The 22,369-nt window shown below is 36.1% G+C and overlaps 1 protein-coding gene across 1 annotated transcript in view; it reads right to left on the bottom strand.

Moving 5' to 3' along the window:
* Nucleotides 1-3,444: 3,444 nt before the first annotated feature.
* Nucleotides 3,445-22,369, bottom strand: part of LOC128534324 (chemokine-like protein TAFA-2) — a 49,232-nt gene continuing 30,307 nt past the window's right edge. The window contains exons 3-6 of the mRNA XM_053508713.1: nt 16,265-16,417; nt 12,189-12,313; nt 9,354-9,403; nt 3,445-4,271 (exon numbers count right to left, since the gene is read on the bottom strand). Of these exons, the coding sequence (XP_053364688.1) occupies nt 9,374-9,403; nt 12,189-12,313; nt 16,265-16,417 (308 nt within the window). The 3' untranslated portion in view covers nt 3,445-4,271; nt 9,354-9,373. The remainder of the gene's footprint in view (nt 4,272-9,353; nt 9,404-12,188; nt 12,314-16,264; nt 16,418-22,369) is intronic.

The following is a 22,369-nucleotide window of genomic DNA, read 5'->3' on the forward strand; positions in this document are numbered from 1 at the left end:
AAGCAATTCAACAAATGTTTAAAAGAATAAACAAATGTTAAATTAAAATCTCTTGAATGGGACTGACACTGCATGCAGTGGCTGAGTAGTACAGTATGTGATGTGGCAACGTACCAACTGCGGGGCTCAAACCCGGATCCAGAAATCAATGACCTAGAGCCTTAACCACCTGAGCCACCACTCCCACATCTTACTGTACATTTAATGTATTCTTATTAAAAAAAAAAAAAAGTTCCCCTTGGAGGCAGCTCAAGCACATAAATACTATCCAAACTTCTGTCTATAAGCTTTTTATAATAAAACTTGCAGTTTACATAGCACACCTGATGATATTTCGTTAGTCATCTTATTATCTGCTTTAACAAGCCATTGTCACAAACACATCCATTGGGAAGCCATTAGGGTCAAACGCGGTCATGTGATTAATTTGCGTTGAAAAATAATAATGATTAAAATTTCGTTAATGTGTTAATATTGACAGCCCTAAATGAAATCATATCGATTCATAGCAAAATTCCTGACCGTAGGAGCCGTGCATTATTACTGTATCCGACTTTTTTGGCTGTAAATGTTTTCCTGCGCCACACCACTTTTATTCCTGTTAATAAAATTCTCATACTCATGCCTGTATGTACAGTCGATAAACGGCAGTCACCCAGAAAAAAAAGTGCAAAACTCTGGATTGCCGCAGCCGGCATGAATCTAGTGACACCAACAAACAGGAGAAAAGGAGAGAGGAAAGAAACAGCAAGTAGGTGTTGATTTATGTCTAAGACATTTTAAAAAATATTTTGGAGCATAACAGTCTGTGAAAAGGTCAAAATCTGGAGAGAAATTAAAGGAGGGAAAAAAAGAGTAGATAAGGTGTGAATTTAATGAGGGGGAAAGAAAAATGGTTTGATATAAAAAAAAGAAGGAAAAGTAAAAATCTACAGTATAAACAGGTGATCATGGTGAAGAAGTACAACATAGAGGCGATAAAAGAACTGTTTGTTAGGAGTGTCTTAGCAACTGTTAAAAAGCTTCTGACGCATTGACGCAGAACAGGATTCATCTGGAAGATTATACCAAATCAGCCTCTCTAAACATTTCTGTTCTTTCTTAAATGAAGAGTGTGTGAGGTCTTTCAGTGGCTGAGCCATATACAGTACAGGACATCGCCTTCATTTTTACTTTATGCACATACTATAGTACATGTATAAAAGTATAAAGTGCTGTTTTTTTTTGTCTGCATCCAATTACTTGTTGATATTTATCCTAATGTATAGATTTGTACATACTGTACATTTGCAGTAACACACACCAGGCGCATGATTTGAAGCTTATCGATCAAGTTTTACATTCATATGTAAATGTACAGAAACTCAGGAGCTCTTGTAGGATATGAATGTTTTTCCATACTAACAAGATTTTCATGAATGCCAGATTCTTTATGTTAATGCACTTATGAATGATTAACGAATATATTTGTTTGCCTTGATAAATGAGGCTCATGGTCACGTTGTTTGTCAGGACTGAGAAGGGAAAATATGTTATATAGTCTTACAGTACCGTATGCACACGTTCCCATGCACATTTTTATGGGAATAGGTACATAATGGGGCTCAAACCGTTAAGGCTGTAGGTTACTGGACCAGTGTTTAGAAGGTCGGGGGTTCGAGCCCCAGCTCTGCCAAGTTGCCACTGTTGAGCCCTTGAGCAAGGCTCTTAACTCCATCTGCTACAGAGACACTGTATTCTGGCTGACCTCGGCTTTCTAACTGGGATATGCGAAAATGTCATTTCACTGTGCTGTAATCCTAATGATGTATCCATAATATGAACTATAATACAAAAGGTGTTCGAGTCAAACCAGGACTTGGGGACCAGGGATTGAAACCGATTGACATTTACAGAAGACTTCAAGCATAGGACTGTGATGAGACTCTTAGGCGCTGTAAAACGAAGGCTATACTTTCATGAATGTCGATCCTGGCCAAGGTGGTTCTAACTTGTTTACCAACACCACTGGCACATTACAAGGACTTATTGCCACATGCTCCATACAGTCCTGACCTTGCTCCAAGTCTTTTCCACATATGTCCCATTAAAGGAATTCCTGGGAGGCCAGCGTTTCAGACGTGACTCAGGCAGTCCAATCATTGCCCTGGCGTACTGAGAAAACTTTCTCCGTTGGTGGTATCCAAGCACTAGTGAAACTTTGGGATAAGTGTATTAGTTATTCAGCACAATCAAAAGTCCTGGTTTGACTTGAATGCCTCTCATATAATACCACGTACTGATGATTAAAAGTGGATGTAAACTGTATGTTTATCCAAGCCATTTCAAATGTGCTTCATCCCACACCACACATACAACATGCAAGTGTGTAACCAAAATATATATAGAAATAAAAAAAAAAAGGTAAATGTGGAATAACACAAAAGGCAAGAAAATGCTTACTGATGATCTCCGAAAGCTGCTTACATAAACATGGTCCTAACCCTGTTAAAGCCAAAGCCAATCAGAAAATTTGCATGTGTGCAGCAGCATGGCACCTGCACAGTGCACAGCCTACACGGGAGCCTCAGAGTATCAGAGCCAGCTACATTTACATCTATTCATGTAGCAGACACTTTTATCCAAAGTGAGAAGGGATATAATCCAAAGCGACTGAGTGCTAAGTGCCTTGTTCAAGAGCCCAACAGGTTCTCAACCCCCAGTTCTGGGATTTAAACTCCCTCCCGTTCATAATTACTTACCACTGTGCCACCAGTGCTCGTGACGACCGAGTGCAGCACCACATTGAACATACAGTAGGGTATCACACTTCTATCAGTGCTCAGGGCAGCCATATGTCAATAAAGTGCTGAGATCAGAGAGGGGGTTTATCCAGCCTTAGCCTCTAAAGTCTCTCTGCTTGTCTGACATTATGCTCTGCACCGCCACCGCAGCAGCATTTATTTACCCAGTTCCAGTGGCTGGCTGGTGAACCAGCAGGCTATTGTTAGATAACTAGCTAGACGACACATAAATAGTATTTCTGGCGGGTACTTCTTGCGCAAGAAAAGGGGGAAAATAAGCGCAGTTACATGAACAACTATAATCCTTACTGTACAGTATCTTCATGGATAATCAGAAGTAATTATACAGAACAGAAATGTGTCTCTAAAACATTTATTTTTTAGTAGTTAGCCATAAAAACTGACTGTTACAGACACAATCAGGCCTTTAAGTGCTTTTAAAGCAACAGTCATGCTGTTGATTGAGTGTTCTTTTTACTCCACTACAAGGGGCGTTCAAGTCAAACCGGGACTTGGGATGAACTTTATCGTGAAGGAATACAAAAATATTTTTAAAACGTTTTAAAGACGCCGGACAAGGTGGCTTAAAGTCCACTGCAGTCGTTCCCATGAACATTCAGCAATATCCATCTGATGGATAACCGATGGGAAAAGCATCTGTCTGTGAGAACTGTACACCTTGATGGTGTCCAAGCACTAGTGATCCGCTGGGATCAGTGCATTAGTGTAGCAGGGGATTATAGAGAGAAATAAAGGGAGTTCTTACTCTGTTTTTCTGTGCAATCAAAAGTCCTGGTTTCACTTGAACGACCCTCATATTGCATTTCTCTGTTATAATAGACACAAATGGTTTAAAGACAAATATGGTTTATTATAGAGTAATTTGGTTATTGACATACAGTACATATAAGGAAGCCTTTGCAACTATACATATACAGTATATGTAAAAAAAAAATTACCTCTATAGCTTTCTTATTCTTTATACATTAATGCAATACATTTTTTAAGATTATTGCATTAATGTCTAAAGATTAATGCAATAATAGTGCCTTAATTAACACAGGTATACATAAACATTCATAGTGGAACTTTGAGGCTCTCTGATCTACACGAACAAAGTTTACAAACATTGTTATCATACACATCATAGTGCCTCTACAATGCCGAATTTTTATATTCTTTATTTTATTTGCGTTTGGAAGCTAAAATAAATAAAAGTATCTTGAGGCAAAATTGTTGTCCCGCTTGGATTCATGTCGAATCATATAAAGGAAAGTCTGTAAGTCCAAAAACAGCAAGCAATATGTAACTACAGAAATCCACAACAAGCTTTAGAAAGCCATGGTACAGAACAGCATCCAGATGTGCTCACGACACGGATATCCTGGAAAATCTTTGTTCTGTATGCATTACCAAACAGTCTTTACACAGATCAGATCCACAGCCCAAGATGAGGAGCCACAGGCCAAGATCTCCAGCTCAGTCAACCTGAAATAAAACAGTTCCTTATTTAAAATACGGGGAAAACAAATCATCATCTTTATAATGTAGATAACAGAAAATAGATTTTAATAGTTGTAACACATGCACAAGACAAAGACTCTGTCTGGTTTAGACACTGCTTAATTTGTAAATCAGAATGTCCCAAAGGTTTGAGAGGTTGCTGCTCCGGCAGGTTTTGGGAAAGCACAAAAACATCAGTGCTTTTTACAATGCTAAAATGTAGTAGCATTCGCGTGTCAAAAAAGAAATGTAATGAATAGATAAGCGGCTTTCACTTTCCACTTTTTTCTCCCACCTTTTTTTTTTTTTTTTTTTACTAGCCGCGAGTAGGATAACCTATGAAGTCTAAAGAGCATGTCAATTTTAGTGCCATCTAAAAAAGAATGTAACACATGTAACCTGATAGGATAGGGTTTATCAGCCCCCGGCGGCTTTTAGGGGCGGAGCTTTTACACAGCTTTAACAGTTCTACAAAAACATAACATCTAAACGTTCTACATAAGGATAATTTAAAATCAGTAAGTAAAAAAAAAACCACAAATTTCACTTTTCCTGTGATTTATAAAGGAAATTTTTTTATATAAAATAATCCTAAAAGTGATTAAGTTTATAGTAATGCTTTACGATATTAAGCCAATTAAAACATTTTTAGAACATTATTATTATTATTATTATTATTATTATTATTACTAAAATGACACTTTAAATGCATGATTGATGATCAACCCCACTGCTTCACATTATTTTACTATATTTTAATCCTAAAGTATTATTAATAATTATTATTTTAATAAATCATCACCAAAATGAGCAGTTTTGGCTTTAATCAACATGACACTTTTTGCACACAAACACTTTAAAATACTGTAGGTCAGGCCTGTCATTTTATATATATATATATATATATATATATATATATATATATATATATATATGTAAATTGTTACTTTAAAAATGATCCTGTATACTCATATACAGTATATATATATATATATATATATGCGAATTGTTACCTGCTTATTTATTTAAAATGACTGTTTTGTAGATACTGATATTACTACAGTCATGTTCAAAAGTTAGCCTCCCCTCTTTAAATTGTTCATGTATTCACCGTGCCGTTCTTTTTTTAACAAAAATGAAAACCAAACAGAAAAAATCATGCAGGCGATAATAAGCACCCCTTATTGCTTCCACAGGATTTAAAACCTTTAAAACCCAAGCGGCACAGTGACGTGCCGGCAACTCAGCACAGGTCAATGACGATTGAATAAATACATGTGTGTTTATATACAGTAGAAGCCTTTCTGGAGCGTGTTAAAGTGGAGGCTTCAGACTTCAAACTGGGAATTTGGGTTTTGTGATATGTCGGGTAGAACAAAAGTTATCATTACTTTTATAAAGGGTAAATTTTACCACCACTGGAATATGGGAATGAAGGTGAGAAAAGTAGAACTCACAAAATGAGCATATTATTATAATTTTTTTAGTTATAGAAATACATGGAACTACACGATCATGTGTATTTGTATTGTGCAGTTCATTATATTGCCTATTTTGGGGTGGGATGGGGATTGGTCACAGAACATCCGTGCTTTATACAGTAATTAGGAACAGGTTCAACTGAAACTGGCTTATGTGGGATTTTGTTTGTTTGTTTGTTTGTTTGTTTGTTTGTTTAGCTTTTGATCAATGAGGCTTGAGCACTGCATGATATCAGTTATTTCATATGCATCTCTACCACAACTTTCGTCTGAAAGATATCTACCCTGAATTGGTATCATCTTCAGATGATTTTTTTTTTCTTCGAATAATTAATTAATTTCCTCTGGAAATCAAGTGATATGTCATAAGTCTACGTCTTCTGGTATCTTCTGCTCACTAACAGTCAGCTTGCTTGATGTTTTATATCTATAGCAGAAGCAGAAGGCATACACACTCATACTGATTGTTTCACAGTAACATTTCCACACTCGATCCTGAAACCTCTCAACCTTATTTCCTCCGCAGATTCAACAGACACTGTTGGGAAAAATCCACCTCATTAAGTTGATGCAGATGACAGTTATGGTGTAACTGGCCAAACACCATTAACGGCTGTTAAATCTTTTATGTTATTATCAAAATGCCAAAGTAGCATAGCAATATAAACAAAACTAATAAACAGAATATATACAGAATATATAATGTTTATAAAATATTATAATATTATTGTACTGTAGGTATTGCGCTAGTCCACTTCCTATGAAATATCCAATATATTTAATATAAATACAGTAGCAGATTAATATGTAGGTTAAGCTTCACCTCTTTACATAATTAAGGGTAGAAAAATTGTGCATATTGTAATATATTCTGCCCCCTATGTGAAGTAGAGTAACATTCTCCACTGTCACCAAGATTAATGAGTCACTAATTTAAGAATTATGAGCTTTTCTTTCCTCCAATTTTTTCCCCCTCCACAGCATGTCCAACTTTTCTGTAGGACATCTGTATAACGTTTATCCTACTGACTAAAACATACAGTACTGTATGTTCGTATGTGCTACAAGGACAGTTAGACTATATAATATGTTACTGGAGTTATGGGAAATAAATACTTTGAATAAAAACAATACGCTTAATCAGGGCTTGGAGATAAAATAAAAAATACCAACTGCTTCGTTCCGAGCAGAAAGGAAAGGAAATTTGTTTTTGTGTTCCAATCCTAGCATATTGTTAAAAGAAAAATGAGGAGGGAATTAATCATTTAATTCCTTTTATGCATAACTAATATAATCAAGTAGTACGTTCGGAAAGCTATTAAACTCAGCAGCTGGGTGTGTGTTGATAAGGACATGCTTTCTGGTTATGTGCCAATTTCTATAAAAAAATGTATAGTGTAAAAATTAAATAAAGGTTGGAAAGACTAAAATAAATTTGAATAAAGGGCTACAAGATAACGGAGCCCCTCAGGGGCATGAAAGAAAAAAATGACAAGTAAAAAAAAAAAAAAAAAGAACGTATTTTATGAAAGTCCCACCTTCACCCGTCAGATGAAATTCGTTTGACCAATCAGACCAAATTTTTTAAGAACAAAAACTTTAAAAGAAAAACAGTTTTGCAGTTATTGTTGTTTATTTTTTATAAACATCATCATCACTAATCATGCATAAGTGTAACTTGGACTGACACTGAGATTTAATAATGAACAATTATTATGCTAAACTGTCAGATTTCTCATCAATAATAGACAAAACTGAACGCTTCCAGCTGATCGTAATGTACAAATGGGATTTTTAAACTTCAAACAAGCTTGCTAGCAGTTTTTTTTATTTATTTACTTTACAAAGAAATAAACATAAACAAAGAGCACATGTAAATTGTGCTCTTTGTTTATGTTTAACTCCTACACGGCTTAAGCGGCTCAGTTCAAGGTTGTCAATAGTTTTATCAATATCCCTCTTTTTTTAATGGACAGAATTGTTAGCTAGATAAATAAATGTGGATCCCTGGTCTGAGTTTGCTAATAATGTTTTTTTGTTTTTTTCTCGTTTTTATGAGCGCAGCACAAAAAGAATCAGGTTTGATGATCTTTCTAATGCATACTTTAACTTAATAAAGGTGAGAAAATTAAAAAGAAAAAAAAAAGTTTTCAATTTACATTGTCTCTAAATGAACAAAAACTGTGCCAGGGTGTGTGTGTGTGTGTGTGTGTGTGTGTGTGTGTGTGTGTGTGTGTGTGTAAGAATGATATCATCGATCCTAAATTAGTTGCCAGTTGAAAGGTAAGGTATAAACAACGCCTTTGTGAGCTACAAGGGATAAAAGAATGATGTTATTAATCATGGAAAGATTTCAAAATTACAGTTTGTGTGTTAGAATAATTAATGATGATTACTGTTGTGTTTTTGCTTCTAACTAAATCCTATTTTTTCAGTTTGAAATAGCTTCCGGTCCTGTGTTTAATAGATTAATTTTTACACGCAGTAATGATATATTAGAGGACTTCACACCTGCATGCAAGGGGCAACCAGGAGGATAAACATTAATGACTGTCCAGAAGATTATATAATAATAGTAATAATAATAATAATAATATTTATTATTATTATTATTGTTATTATTATTATTATTATTATTATTACATGCTTACGTTAATTTACCTAAAATAATATAATTAGTCTTCTCTACCATGTTACATAGACACATTTACTTATTTATTCTTTTTTTTTTGTTTGTTTGATTGTTTGTTCATTCATTCATTCATTCATTCGACACTTCTTTTCAACTTCCCACAAAGTCAAAGTAAAGACCCGTGTGCAGGGATCTTTTTAAACAGTCAGGGTCAATACGGAAGCAAAAACACAATCGCGTGCAAAACTAAATCCGCAAAAACGTGCTCACGAAATATCAGCAATCGTATCAAGACACAAGTGCAAAGACAAGCGGTCAAAAACTTGGCAAGACAAACAAGGTCATAATCAAAAGACCTATCCAGAAACTGTAGACTCATCACTGCAAGGTTTTGCATTTTTCCTAAACTAAATGTGGTTTATCGCACATGTGAAGTGTGGAAGGAAACGATGAAGTGTTCAGTGCTTCTTACGTTGTCTTATAGTGTAATATACTTAAAGGCTTGCCTGTTTGTATGCTGATCTCAAAATTATGAATGAACCTGGACACATTTCCAGAAATGTTTCATGCACTGTTAAACATTATTATAATTCGATGTTAAAAAAAAAAAAAGACTTTAAGAGCCATATCATCTTCGTGAAGCTTGTCTAAAGGAAATAGAAGTGTAGATGGCGAAGCTTTTATGTGACACGGTTCATCGGGACATCTTACAAAACTGTGAGATATGAGACGCATATCGACAAACATTTGCTGCAAAATGAGAAGAAAAGATTTGAAGATGACGTGCATTGAAAATTCATCTCTCATGTTTTTTTGCAGACATGCAGTCAGGTACTGAAATCCACACAGGTACGGAAGGGGGAAAAAAAAACCTGTATCTAATGGGGAGGAAACACCAATCCAATATGAAGCATTGTTGACCATCTCTTAATGTATTGTGAAGTGCAGTCTGACCTGTATCTAGTTTCCATCCGCTACCAAAGCTGATCTCGGTCAGGAGAGATCTGTCCCAAAGGTTACATGGGGAATGAAAGGAGAAAACAGTATTAGTTTAATATTTCATAGAGAATGAAAGAAATGCCGTCTTTTGAGGTTTATGTGTTTTACCACCGGATCAATATAAAACCAACCGCAAACAACAGCTGAGATGAGGAGATGCGCTGGGTTTTAGGCTGTTTAAGACGCCTCGGATCAATAATTAGGCTCCAGACAGGTTTGGTGTGGCAGCTTAAATAATTGATATAATGTGGACAGGGACGAGGAGAAGTCAAGCCATACAGTCATCATAACCAGGACAAGGGCATCGGCATCGGCTTACTATTAAAAGGTTCTAATTAAAGCTGGTGTGTTGGTTTAATGGTCTGGTGAAGGTGTAAGATTGTTGTGGTGACATGATGGATGCCATTAAGACGACTAAAAGCTTCACACTGTCACTAAGGTCACGACAGATGAAGGAAGTGTTGGCAGCAGATACGCCTTTAAGCTGCTCTGTTTAAAGGAGAGGTGATAATAAAATCCTTATATACGCTCCCGGAGCAATCGAGCATAAACTAGTAGGATAGTTTAGGTACTGTAAATCCTAAACCGCCTGAACAGGAAAGAAATTTACTAATGATTCTATTTTTTTTTTCTTTATTAATAAATGCACTTTTTAATTGAATATAGTAGCGTTTGATTCATCAAGGAACGTTCCCGAGTTGTGACAGAAGGGTTTTGCTTTCTGGTTTTTCTGTAGCATGACAGAAAGAAACATATTAAAAATAACTCACTAACTACAAGAAAAAGAAAAGAAATAAATTTGTAATGGTATGACAGTTTTCTTATTCTTATTTATTTATTTATTTATTTATTTATTTATTATCCATGGGTACTATTTTCATAAAGTATAAGAAGAAGCATTTTAATATAAACCTGTTTACAGTCAAAAAATCTTTCAATCTTTGCTCTTATAGAATATTAATAATTAAAAAAAAATATTTAAAGTATGAACACCGAGTTCTTTACTTTTTTTTTGGAATTATTATTTTTTTTTTTTTGTAATACAGACTAGCTGTGCCTGTGACTTTGCTCGCGTGGAATTCAACTGCACACATCCTAATCCTAAGCATGTTTTTTTAAATGACAGCGCCATTTGTTGAATTTTGGAATGAACTACAATTTTTACTTGTTACTGTGAAGTAAGGATCAAGGATCAAGTAGGATCAAGGTGTAAGATCACATTTATTACGCATACTTCACGGTAACAAGTAAAAATTGTTGTTTTTTATTCCAAAATTGAACTACAATTTAAAAAAATGTACAGTGCCATTTTTTTAATTTTAAGATAAAGTAATGATTTTTTCAAGGTCAATTTTTTTATGATATAAGAGCGTTTTCCATTGAAATTCCTTTCAATTTTTTCCCGTGGCCCGATTGCGATGAAACAAACAGTATGTGTTACCTCAAGCTTGGCCAAATCTACCTGTGAAAACCCCATTAAAATTCGTTCGGTAGTTTTTACGTGATGCGTGCACAAACAAACAGACAAAAAGACAAACCAAAATTCCAAAAACCATCTTGGTGTGTTCTATTACCCATCTTCACCCCCATCCTCCCCCCAATAATTTTGTACAGATAAGCCAACTTCACAGTTATATTACATGTATAGATGATGGTGGTGGCGGTTACTATCAGCTTAGTATCATGGTTCAGATGTTTTACTTGGGATAAATTAACTAGTCATTTGAAACAAGGGTTTCTAAAAAACATTAACAAATCAAATTTTATAAAACCTGGAAGTGAGATTTATATGGAACATAATTTCCAAAACACATCGGAATGTGTGGATTGTAAAAAATAATAATGGACGAAATAAAGGAATATGTTGGTCTACAGTAACTTTGCCTTTTAGTTCTTAATTATTGACCAGGGGAGGCTCCTAGAAAGTACTTTAACTGTGAGTATAAAACGAAAAGAAAAAAAAGAAAAAGTGCCATAAAGTTATTTAAAAATAAATAAATAAGTTGCCCATAAAGTCATAAAATTCCTGCAAAATAAAGTGAAAGCATTGATGATTAATGAAAATACATTAAATCTAGTGTGACATACCTGTACTGTTACTGTAAGATGAAAACAAAGCCAATATAAGATCATTAACCAATTCGTTTCTAGACACATTTTACACAACATATTAGTGATACACTGAAAACATAACAAGATTGTCTTAAAATAGGCCTAATAATATATTTATAATAATTGGTTCTGTGATTTTTTGACTAAATTCAATATATTTACACTAAGTAAGATTTTTTGCACTGATTTTTTTTCACTTTTTGCACTGTAGAGAACACCATAAATAAAAACATCATTTCTTAACAAATTCCATAAATTGCATAAATACTGTACTGTACATACTAATTACCTTTGTATTTTTAATTTTATTTAAATTATGTTACAAAAGCATGTGCAAACATTTCAACAAAATTCTGTCCACCTAATAAGTTAATTAAATAAAAGGGTTTATTTTAACTGTTTATTTTCTTTGTTAATTAATTAATTAATTTAAATCTTTTATTACAGTATGTGGAATATCAACAGTAGCTTAAAAGTTCCTGTGAGTTATAATATACACATTATAGCACATGCTTTGTAATATAAACCTGTGATTATCCTTGAAGGCAGAATTAAAGTGAGATCTGCTGCCATGGAAAATTGCGGTATGAAATAAACTACTGGCAAATGACTTATCATGAAGTGTAGATCTTTAGTGAAACCTGACTGTAGGCATGAAGATTCTGTGTCCGCACACACCTTTGTGGTCTTGATCTTGTTCCCTGTGGCGCAGCTCCAGCCTTTCAGATCAGGCAGTACTTTACACTCCTCTCCATCCAGGCACGGGTGCATCTGACACCACCACTTCTGCTCCACTATGGAGGCTGTAGGAGGATAAATGTACTCCTTCAGTATGAGATTATTGTGGGAGAACAGTAATATTTTGAGCCGAGTATTCCTCTGGACACTATAGGGGTGACATCATTTTCATACATTATTATTATTATTGTTTTTTTTATAGCTACTTAGAGCCCAGAACACTTAATGACATGATTTATTTTAATTGAGACAGTATTGGGTTTCCAGCTTTCAGTAATTCACATTAGAGAAATGTAAGCCCTTCCAATTAGACCAATGTCTTGCATAGATGGGAGTAAAAGGTGCAATATCTAAATATGTAGTGGAGATAATGAAAAGGTTAAGCGCTGATCGTTTTGTCAAGATTTCCTGCAGTGAGCACATTAGCTCTATGCTTTAATTTGCAGGGAATGTCAAACACAAAATGTCATTGAATAGGTCAGACAGCACTGAGGGGCCCATCTGGGTGTTCACTAGTAGCTTTATTCTCTGACTTCCTCGATTTTATTACATCTCAACCATAGTAGGGAACAAGGAGTCATCTGTAAAACCGCCTTGGTTACAAGAACAGTTACACAGATTTGTTCTCTCATTTTAAAGAGCGATCAAAGCTTTAATCATAAGATACACACAGTATATACAGTACGTATACTTGCCTGGCCAAAAAAAAAGTCACACACTCATATATTTAATTTGACCAGCTTTTAAAATGAAAACAACTCTTCTTTTACAATCTTACAAAAAAAAAAACACTTTTTTATTTTTTATTTGGGCACCCAATACATTTTTCCATTGTTTTAATTTTTACACACAGATTTAACCACCAGACCTTGTGAGCGTGCTGGAGAAGGCTTCACGCAGCGGTCAGACACGACCATCATCAACACAAGATCATGGAGAAAAATGAAAGCAGCAACATTGCATAAACTTATCAAAATGCTACCGGTCTAACAAAATATTAGATTATGTATATAATATACACACGTTATGTGGTGCGGGTTAAAAAGCCTCACCACGAGATGTAATAATATTAATAAAAGCCCTTACGCAGGGAACCACATGAAGGGTCACCCTTTCTCTTGGCTTGCTGCTCGCTGTGGCCCTGATACCTTTACTAGTGCTACCTAATGATTGCACGAAGGGTGCAGGTATCAGCACCCTTAAATAGACACGCCACCAGGTGCCTATAGCTGATTGCCCCTGCAGCAGTGTCTATGTGACTAGATGACCGCACCTCTGCCTGTTTAGAACTTCGCGGGGTAGCAGCCTGCGGATCTGGCCGCTTTAAACAGTGCAGAGTATTTTCATGCGGTTCTGCCCATCGTGAGACCCACTTTGTTACAAAATATAGACTCACAGTAGTTTCTAAATGGAAACTTGGCATACGAATGCCCTCCCTTATGAATTTAATTCACTCACTCACTCTCACTCATCTTCTATACCACTTTATCCTGTATTCAGGGTCGCAGGGACCTGGAGCCTATCCCAGGAGACTTAGGGCACGAAGCGGGGTCCACCCTGGACAGGGTGCCAATCTATCGCAGGGCACACATACACACACACTCACACACTCATTCACACACTACGGGCTTTTTGGGAATGTCAATTAGCCTAACCTGCATATCTTTGGACTGTGGGAGGAAACCGGAGAACCCGGAGGAAACCCACCAAGCACGGGGAGAACATGCAAACTCCAAGCGCACAGACGAGGGAATCGAGCCTGGCCGGGAATTAAACCCCGACCTTGGAGATGCAAGGCGACAGTGCGAACCACTACACCACCGTTATGAATTTAACTTGAATTTTTTTTTTATTTCATCGGCTTACAAAGCATTTTCAGCATACAAACAAACAAACCAACTCAAACTCTTTTGTAATTTGCACATTTGCATTATTTTTTATGGAAAATTTTTATATATACATATTTATTATATACAGTATGGACTCTACTAGACCAGTAGCAGAACCTTTAGATCATTTACATATGTTGTAAGATGGGGTCTCCATGGATCGTGCTTGTTTTTCCAGCACATCAGACAGATGCTCAATTGTATTGAGATCTTGAGAATTTGGAGACCGAGTCAACACCTCAAATTCATTGAAGAAGATGTTGCAGGGTGCATTATCCTAGTGAAAGAAGGCATTTGGTGTACTTGGTCAGCAACAATGTTTAGGTCGATGGCCTGTGTCAAACTAACATACACATGAAGGGCAGGACATTCCATTGTAGGCACATTAGGCACTGAACATGGGTCAGTGTGGGCATCCTGACCAGTCTACAGCTTCACAGCTCCATATAAAACAAACTGCAAAGCACTGTGTGTGTACTGTATGTACAGTAGATCGCAATCCAATTCAGCACCCATGGGATGTGCCATATAAGCAAGTAGGATTCACCCTACATCTCAAAGGATTCTTTGCCAACTTTCTGGTGCCAGACACCGCAGCACACCCCAGAGTTCTTATGGATTTATGCCCTGAAGGGACAGAGCAGCCCAGGCATCACAAGGTGAACTTACACAATATTGAGTGTTTCCCACTGCAGAATGCTGCCACTACCATGGATCCTAGTAATAAGGTCATGCTCAGTTCCTGGTTGCCTCCACACATGTTGTTAGTTTAAGTTTGATTCATCAGACCAAATAATTTTTCTTCTCATAGTCTGAAGTCACTCGGGTATATTTTTAGCAAGCTCCCAGTGGGCTGTCGTGTCTCTTTAAGTGAGTAATGGTTTCCATTTGGCCACTCTTCCATGAACGCCTGATTGATGGAGTGCTGCACTGATGGTTGTCCTTCTATAGGGTCTTCTCATCTCCACAAAAATATCTAAGAAGAGAGTTGGATGTTCTAATTCTTTTCCAATTGAGAATAATGAAGGTCATCGTGCTGTTGGGAATTTCTTATAACCCCCCCACCCCAAACCCCCCCTGCCCCCCTCAACCCTCCCACCCAGACTTGGGCCTTGACACACTCCTGACTTTGGGTTTTACAGATCATTCTGTCAACTGCATGGCTTTATACACCTTATATAGAGAGAGGTGTGTGCCTTTCCTAATTATGTCCAGTGAATTCAATTAGGCACTCTAATCATGCAGAAGTATCTTAAGGAACATTGATAGAATTGGATGCACCAGAGCTCATAACGCAGGATCTGAATATTTATGTAAATGACAAGGCAAAATCCATAGGGTATTGTTTGTAGATTGATAAGGGAAAAAATATTGAATCAATTTTAGGATGATTCTGAAAAAGGAGATGTATGCCCTGTATTCTACATACCTTCTTCAATGCATAACTTGTTATACAAAGAAAAGGAGTGGCTTTTTTAGCACAGAATGTGTCATACATTCCAGTTGGACCGGCGTAACAAACTCAAGTTTCTATTAATAATCTGAAGGAAAACAAGCAGGAGGAAAGCACTAAGACAGGAAACTTTCACACATCTGAACACATTTTTAGCATCCAGCCTCCAGCATCTAGCAAATGTGTACAACATTTTTACTGCTTTTGTGGTAATAAAATTAACTCCATGGCCACTTCTAGTTGCTATGATCAGTAATAAGTTTATGGATAAATCCAGAAAAGTGATATTTAGAATTGCAGAATCTGAATTCAATTATTTGTTCACTCTTAGCAATGCTCTATGCCTTTATGTGTGGACCGGGAGCCTGTTCTGGGAATCGGCATATGAACTGATTATAAAATTTCAGTATTAAACATCATCAGATTGAATTTCATTTTATTTATGTAATTTTTGTGTGCAATACAATAAACTTTTAATAGTTTAATCTCTTCCTTTGAATCAGTGATTAGATGACACTATGATGAATTTGATCTACAATGGATCCCTGGTCCTTACACAAGCTTGTGATGTCCAAGTCAGCCATTAAAACAAAATTGCATATACCTGTACTAAAGTTTAAGTACTTTGTAATCACTTTGTAAAATATTATTTGCATATTAAATGATGTACATACCATCCACACAGGAAGGTGCTGCTCGTGTGGTTCCAGCCACTTGTCCAGGAAAACAGGAGCATTTGACAGTCTGTGAACGTTCCTCTATCTTGTTCTTATTACAGCATCGATGTAATGCTACAACTTCACACGTTCCTGTCCTGACATGATGAACTGTTGAATAAGAGGACAAGTCACACACATAAACTCATACTGTAGTTGATACCGTTTCTTCGGCTCTAAAGTAAGGAAATAGCAATATATGAATAGTGTACAATGTGTACAGTAAAACATATGACACAATTTCAGTCTTTCTTTTAACTAATAAAGCTCTTCAACCAGGATAAACAACATTTTTTATTGATTGGATTTAAGGTTCAAATAGGGGCAGTCTGATTGATAAAATGGTACATAAACTTTTTGTGGTTTTACTTGTTTCCTGGAGAAACATTCATTTAATGACTAATGATATTGTATATATTTTATAGATAGAGATTTTAAATTTCAAATTTTACTTTGTTTCTTTGTGACCAAATCCTTCACATACTGTATACCATATGGTCTTGTGCCATAGTACCTGCAGTACGTCGATTAAAAGGTGCAAGGTTATTTTTTGGTACCCTATATAATGAAGACTGCAGCAGGGGCCAGATATTTGTCTTACAAAGCCGTTTAATATAACAACAGTTATGAAATAACCTTCCAATTAGTGTTGGGACTCAAACACAGTATTTAAGTCCAGGCTAATATCTGGATAAAGGCTAATATATATCATTAAGATATCATGATATCTTAAATTAATTTCTTGTTTAACAACTGAACATTTGACCTTCATTACAGAATGGGTTAATTTATAGTCACGCTATCCCATTTCACCCAAATAAGGACGGGTTCCCTTTTTCGTCTGGTTCCTCTCAAGGTTTTCTCCTTATGTCCTTTAAGGTTCAGTTTTTTCCTTGATACTATTACCCCTGACTTTTTTATTAAGGACACATTAACTAAGCTATAAATGTAGAAATTTTTACAATTCTCAAATACAATTAAACCTTGGATTGCGAGCATAATTTGTTCATTTATCAAGTTAAAATGTATTTAAACATTCTGCCTATTTTGCAAAACACTCACAGACAAATTTACTCTCGATCCAAGGTTTTACTGTACTTAAATTCAGATTCAGAATTTCTATTTCGGTAAACCTACTTTGTGACAATGTCTGTTGCTAAAAGCACTATATAAATAAAATGTAATTACACTGGTGTGTCCTGTTTTGCTGGGAAATACTGTATGGTCGTTTACACATGTTTTGTCAAATAATTGTAAAAGTTAAATAGTTTAAGTATCTAAAAGAAGCATTTAGTCTTTTTCAAAATAGAAATTTGGTCACAAACAACCCCGGTGCCTGATGGAACAGTGAAAGGTCAGTTGAATGCCTAAAAATGCAGTTCGGTTTTTGCAGTCAAACCGTTAATTAGGACATCATATACCAGACTAAACAAGGTAAACAGGTGTGGCATGAGTAAATAACCAAAGACTATTCTGACTATCCCGACGTCCTGTGATACAGTATGTTCTGTAGCAGTACCTGTCTTACACAAAATACAAGTACAGTATAAAGGAAGTTAAAGGAGTGCTTAGAGTTTTAAGTGCAGTGTTCTGTATTTTAATAAATTTCTCTATTTTTATACTAAGTGTCTCCTCCCTTGGTGTTGCCTGAATTATTTAAAGGCAGTGCATGTCTGTGCAATTTTAATTGTGTGTGACATTTCCAGGAGGTTCCCTCCTCCTGTGGATGCATGTTAGTTTCCACCAAATGTGGTAAACAACTAATTAGTGTTTGGATATCTGCCCTCACACTGTTCTATTGCAGTGCAGACAAGCTTATCTAATTACCATGCGTTTTCTTGACAAAAAACGTGGAATATGGGGTTGGATTCGGTGGTTTATGATAAATGGCTCTGTGTTGGGTAGAGGGTGATTGCATATATAAGTACTACTTTCCATAATTATTCTAATCACTTCTAAACATTTTCTGTAAAATTTCTCCGACAGTCCTCATCATACTTTAATATGAAATAGTCTGAAGATTCTATCAGTGAATGTTTTATATATACTGTATATGATCATGGGTCTTATTATATAATGATATCCTTCTCATCATAATATATAGTTAATGTGTTAATGGAGAAACACTCCTCGTGAAGCATGAACTGGTCACTCCAACCATGTTCTCCCTGCACATTTGAAATATGAGTCTGAACCGAGACACTGAAGTTTTCGCCAGCCGTTATTTGCTTTCTGAGCTTTCTGAACTCTATTAATGCAAACATGCACGAGGAGGAAGAGAAGTAACACTGAGCGATGTGTGTTTCAGGTACTGTATCCTTCACTGTAAAGATAAGGTCACCATCTCCTCCAGAGGCCCGAAGTGTTCATTCACAGGTACGGCCGAACAAACTGATAAGTTCAGCGGCTCTGCACGTCTAATCTAACTGTGATGCATTGGAGCATTTGGAGGTGGAGATGGAGGGCACATTTGAAGGATGAACATTGCAATGTATTTTTGGTAATTTGACAGCCAAAATCACCCCCACATTCCCTAGCACATTTTATACATGTGCTGAAAGGAACCATGAGACGCAGATTTAAACCAAAGCAAAAAGCAGCTAAAATACTGAATGCTGTTTATGTTTGTGTATAATCATACAATAAATCTAAAGGATGTAATCACGTCGATTGGATATTTTACATTGTGTTCTAAAATTTGACCTAGTATGTAATTATAATAATAATATTTATTATTATTATTATTATTATTATTATTATTATTGTTGTTGTTAATTGATATACCAATTATTCATATTATTGTTTATAATAATAATTAATTAATTATTTATTATTAGTTTATTATCAATGTATTCAATAAATTATTATTACTTATATATTTTTAATTAGTAGTAGTAATATTTTAAATGCACATTCCACATTCACTTGAAACATGGTGTACAGTCTACTGTATATGAGTGAATTAAGTTACGTTAAGCCTTTATTTGTTACATATACATTACAGCACAGTGAAATTCCTTCTTCGCATATCCCAGCGTAACTGGGGTCAGAGCGCAGGGTCAGCCATGATACAGCGCCCCTGGAGCAGATAGGGTTAAGGGCCTTGCTCAAGGGCCCAACAGTGGCAACCTGGTGGAGCTGGGGATCGAACCGCCTTCTTCCGGTCGGTAACTCGGTGCCTTAGCCCTCTGAGTCACCACTGCCCATTAGTCTAAGTAAAGTATGCCAAAAGTATATGGACACCTTACTTTCACACCCATATGTATGAAGATGGGTGTAAAAGGTCTCTACCACAAGCTGTTGCCACAAGGTTTGTCGAACAGAATTGTATAAAATGTCTATGCATCCTGTACAACTTTCCTTCACTAAGTAAGAGGCGCCAACCTGTTCCAGCACGACAGTGGCCCTGAGCACGAAGCAAGCTCCTTGCAGATATTTTAACGACAAAGCTAGACTAAATCTAGCCTTAAAATATACAGTAGTGTGTGATGGCTGGGTGTCCACAAACCTTTGGCCATATAGTATAGGCATTAGGCAGTCATCAAGAAGAAGGATGGGCAGAAGGTCAGGAGAACTGGCTGAGGATGATAGGAGTTTGCAGTGGGTGCAAAAATTACATGAATTTGTCCTCATATTTAATGATCATTATAATGACACCTATAAATCCATTCTCTAGGATTATTAAAATCATGGTTATAGTTATTAATTTTAAATTGAGATTGGCTCTGGATGAGAAGATTATTTTGAAGAATAACTTAGCTAGCAAGCTACAAATCCCAAGAGCCACCTGAACGATTTTGCACTTGCATTAAAGGTCCCATATTTACCTATTTCTTTAACAAGTTAGTATTCAGTAGTTCTTAGATGTCCAGCAGAGATACCCCTTGTCCATCTGTTGAACTCCTCCTCCAAATACACCATTTCAGTCTCTGTGTAAATGAACTACTACAGAGCTGGGCAACAGGCCTGAGGAGAGTTACCTTCTCTTATGGAGACACAACAGGGGAAAATCCAATTGGTGTGTTTAAACCCCGGGCAATACAAAAACATTCGAATTTGAACATTTAAACACGATGATTATTATAGTAACTATTTCCTTTTATTGCCTACATTGTAGAACTAAATATGAAGAACTAGAGAGTGTGTTCAGCATGGAAAAGAGCATCTACTCATATAGTATGTGACGCTTTCCAATTAGTATGTGCAATCCTTACAAGGACATGATATACTCCTGTAGGGGATTAATTCAGTGTTAAAGAAAGGATTTAACAAAGAAAGAAAAGTGCAAATTGTAAGCACGTTCAACCTTCAGCAGCTCAATAGTTACTGGTTGAATTGCGCATATATTCTCCAGATCTTCGCTCCAAACATTAAGTGCTCTCCGGAAGCTGTACCTGACTTGAATGATAATAGATTTACAATTCCAAGAAAAAAAACACAACCCTGGGGAAATTACAGTGTAGCAAAATTATCAGATGGAAATTGAACCCTTGCAAGCTAATTCGATTCCAGTCCCTGCTAAGATGATGAGCATCTTGAGGACGAGCAAGCCAAGGCCGTTGCCAGTTTCCTGAATGTGTGCATGCCTAATTGGGCCAAAAGCTGCCTGCCGGCTTTACATGGCCAGGGCCACTGAACTATCCGTCACGGTAACCTGCTTTCATATCGCCACAGTGTTTGGGGGGGGGCACAATGGGGTACTTTCGGACTGTTCGGGGTCCTCAAAAGACAGGTTTTTTTTTTTTTTGTAAAATGCTGTAATCTGTTTTTCCAATCTTATTTTATGGTTTGCATTCATGTACCTTATCCTTTTATTTGTAGATGCAAAGGGTATTATTTTATAGTGTGTCCTCGGGAACAATAAAGCATGCATTAATTAATTAATTAATCAATTAACACTTAAGCACATAATAAATTAATTATAAGGGATCTTATATAATAATAATAATAATAATAATAATGAAAGGGTATGCAACTACAACCCTCATCTTCATAGATAATCAGAAGTAATTATACAGTACAGCAACAAATTATTTTTTTTAAACAATAATTTATTTCTAGCCATAAAAGCTGAGTATTTAAGAGATTCAGGCTTTTAAGTGCTTTTAAAGCAAGGACCATGCTGTTTGGTTTAGCTTCTATTTTTTTCTTCAGTACTACAACGGGCGTTCAACTTAAACCAGGACTTGTAATGAAATTTCTCTTGAAGAAAATGTTCTTTTGAATTTTCTTTTTTTGTGTGTATTTATAAAAGACTTCAAGCGCAGTTCAGTGATTAGACTCTTAATCACAGTTATACATTTGATTGGTCCATAAGGTTTTTAAAAAAGGCTGCATGTGCATGAATGACGATCCTGGCCCAGGTGTCTAAGAGCCCACTGCACTCGTTCCCGTGAACATTTAATGCATGGAACGCCTGATCCTTGAAAATCGTCAGATAACTTGTCACCACAATGGGGAACATCACTTGCATAATAAGGATAAACACTTCAAGCCATGTCGGTACTGTATGTTAGATCCTGGGAGGCCAGCAGTTCAGATGTGAAGTAGGCAGTCCAATCATAGCTCTGGCATACTGAGAAAACGTTCTACCTTGATGGTATCCAATCACTAGAGAAACACTGGGATAAGTGCATTAGTGTAGCAGGGGATTATATAGAAACTGTTAAAAAGTCCTGGTTTGACTTGAAGACCCCTTGTAACAATAATAACAATAATAATAATAATCTGCACCATCATCATCATCATCATCATCATCATCATCTCTGTCTAGACAATGAAGGCAGCAAACACTGTGATCCATTTTCTAATGAAGAAATAATTACTTCGAGCCATTTCAAATTGCTTCAGGGATGATGTATGAACATTAGAATGCTATTCTGGGACGAGAAAGTCCACAGTAGTAATTAAAATGCATATACTGATTTAGTTGGCATATTATCACAACTTTGTTAGGTACGCTACTGGTTGGAATATGACTGTAAGCTATTTGCTGCTATCAAGATTTGCCATTTCATATCATGTTAATATTCATGACTAACCATTTCTCAGGCACATTCAATA

The sequence above is a fragment of the Clarias gariepinus genome, chromosome 12 (assembly GCF_024256425.1).
Source record: "Clarias gariepinus isolate MV-2021 ecotype Netherlands chromosome 12, CGAR_prim_01v2, whole genome shotgun sequence".
NCBI lineage: Eukaryota > Metazoa > Chordata > Actinopteri > Siluriformes > Clariidae > Clarias > Clarias gariepinus.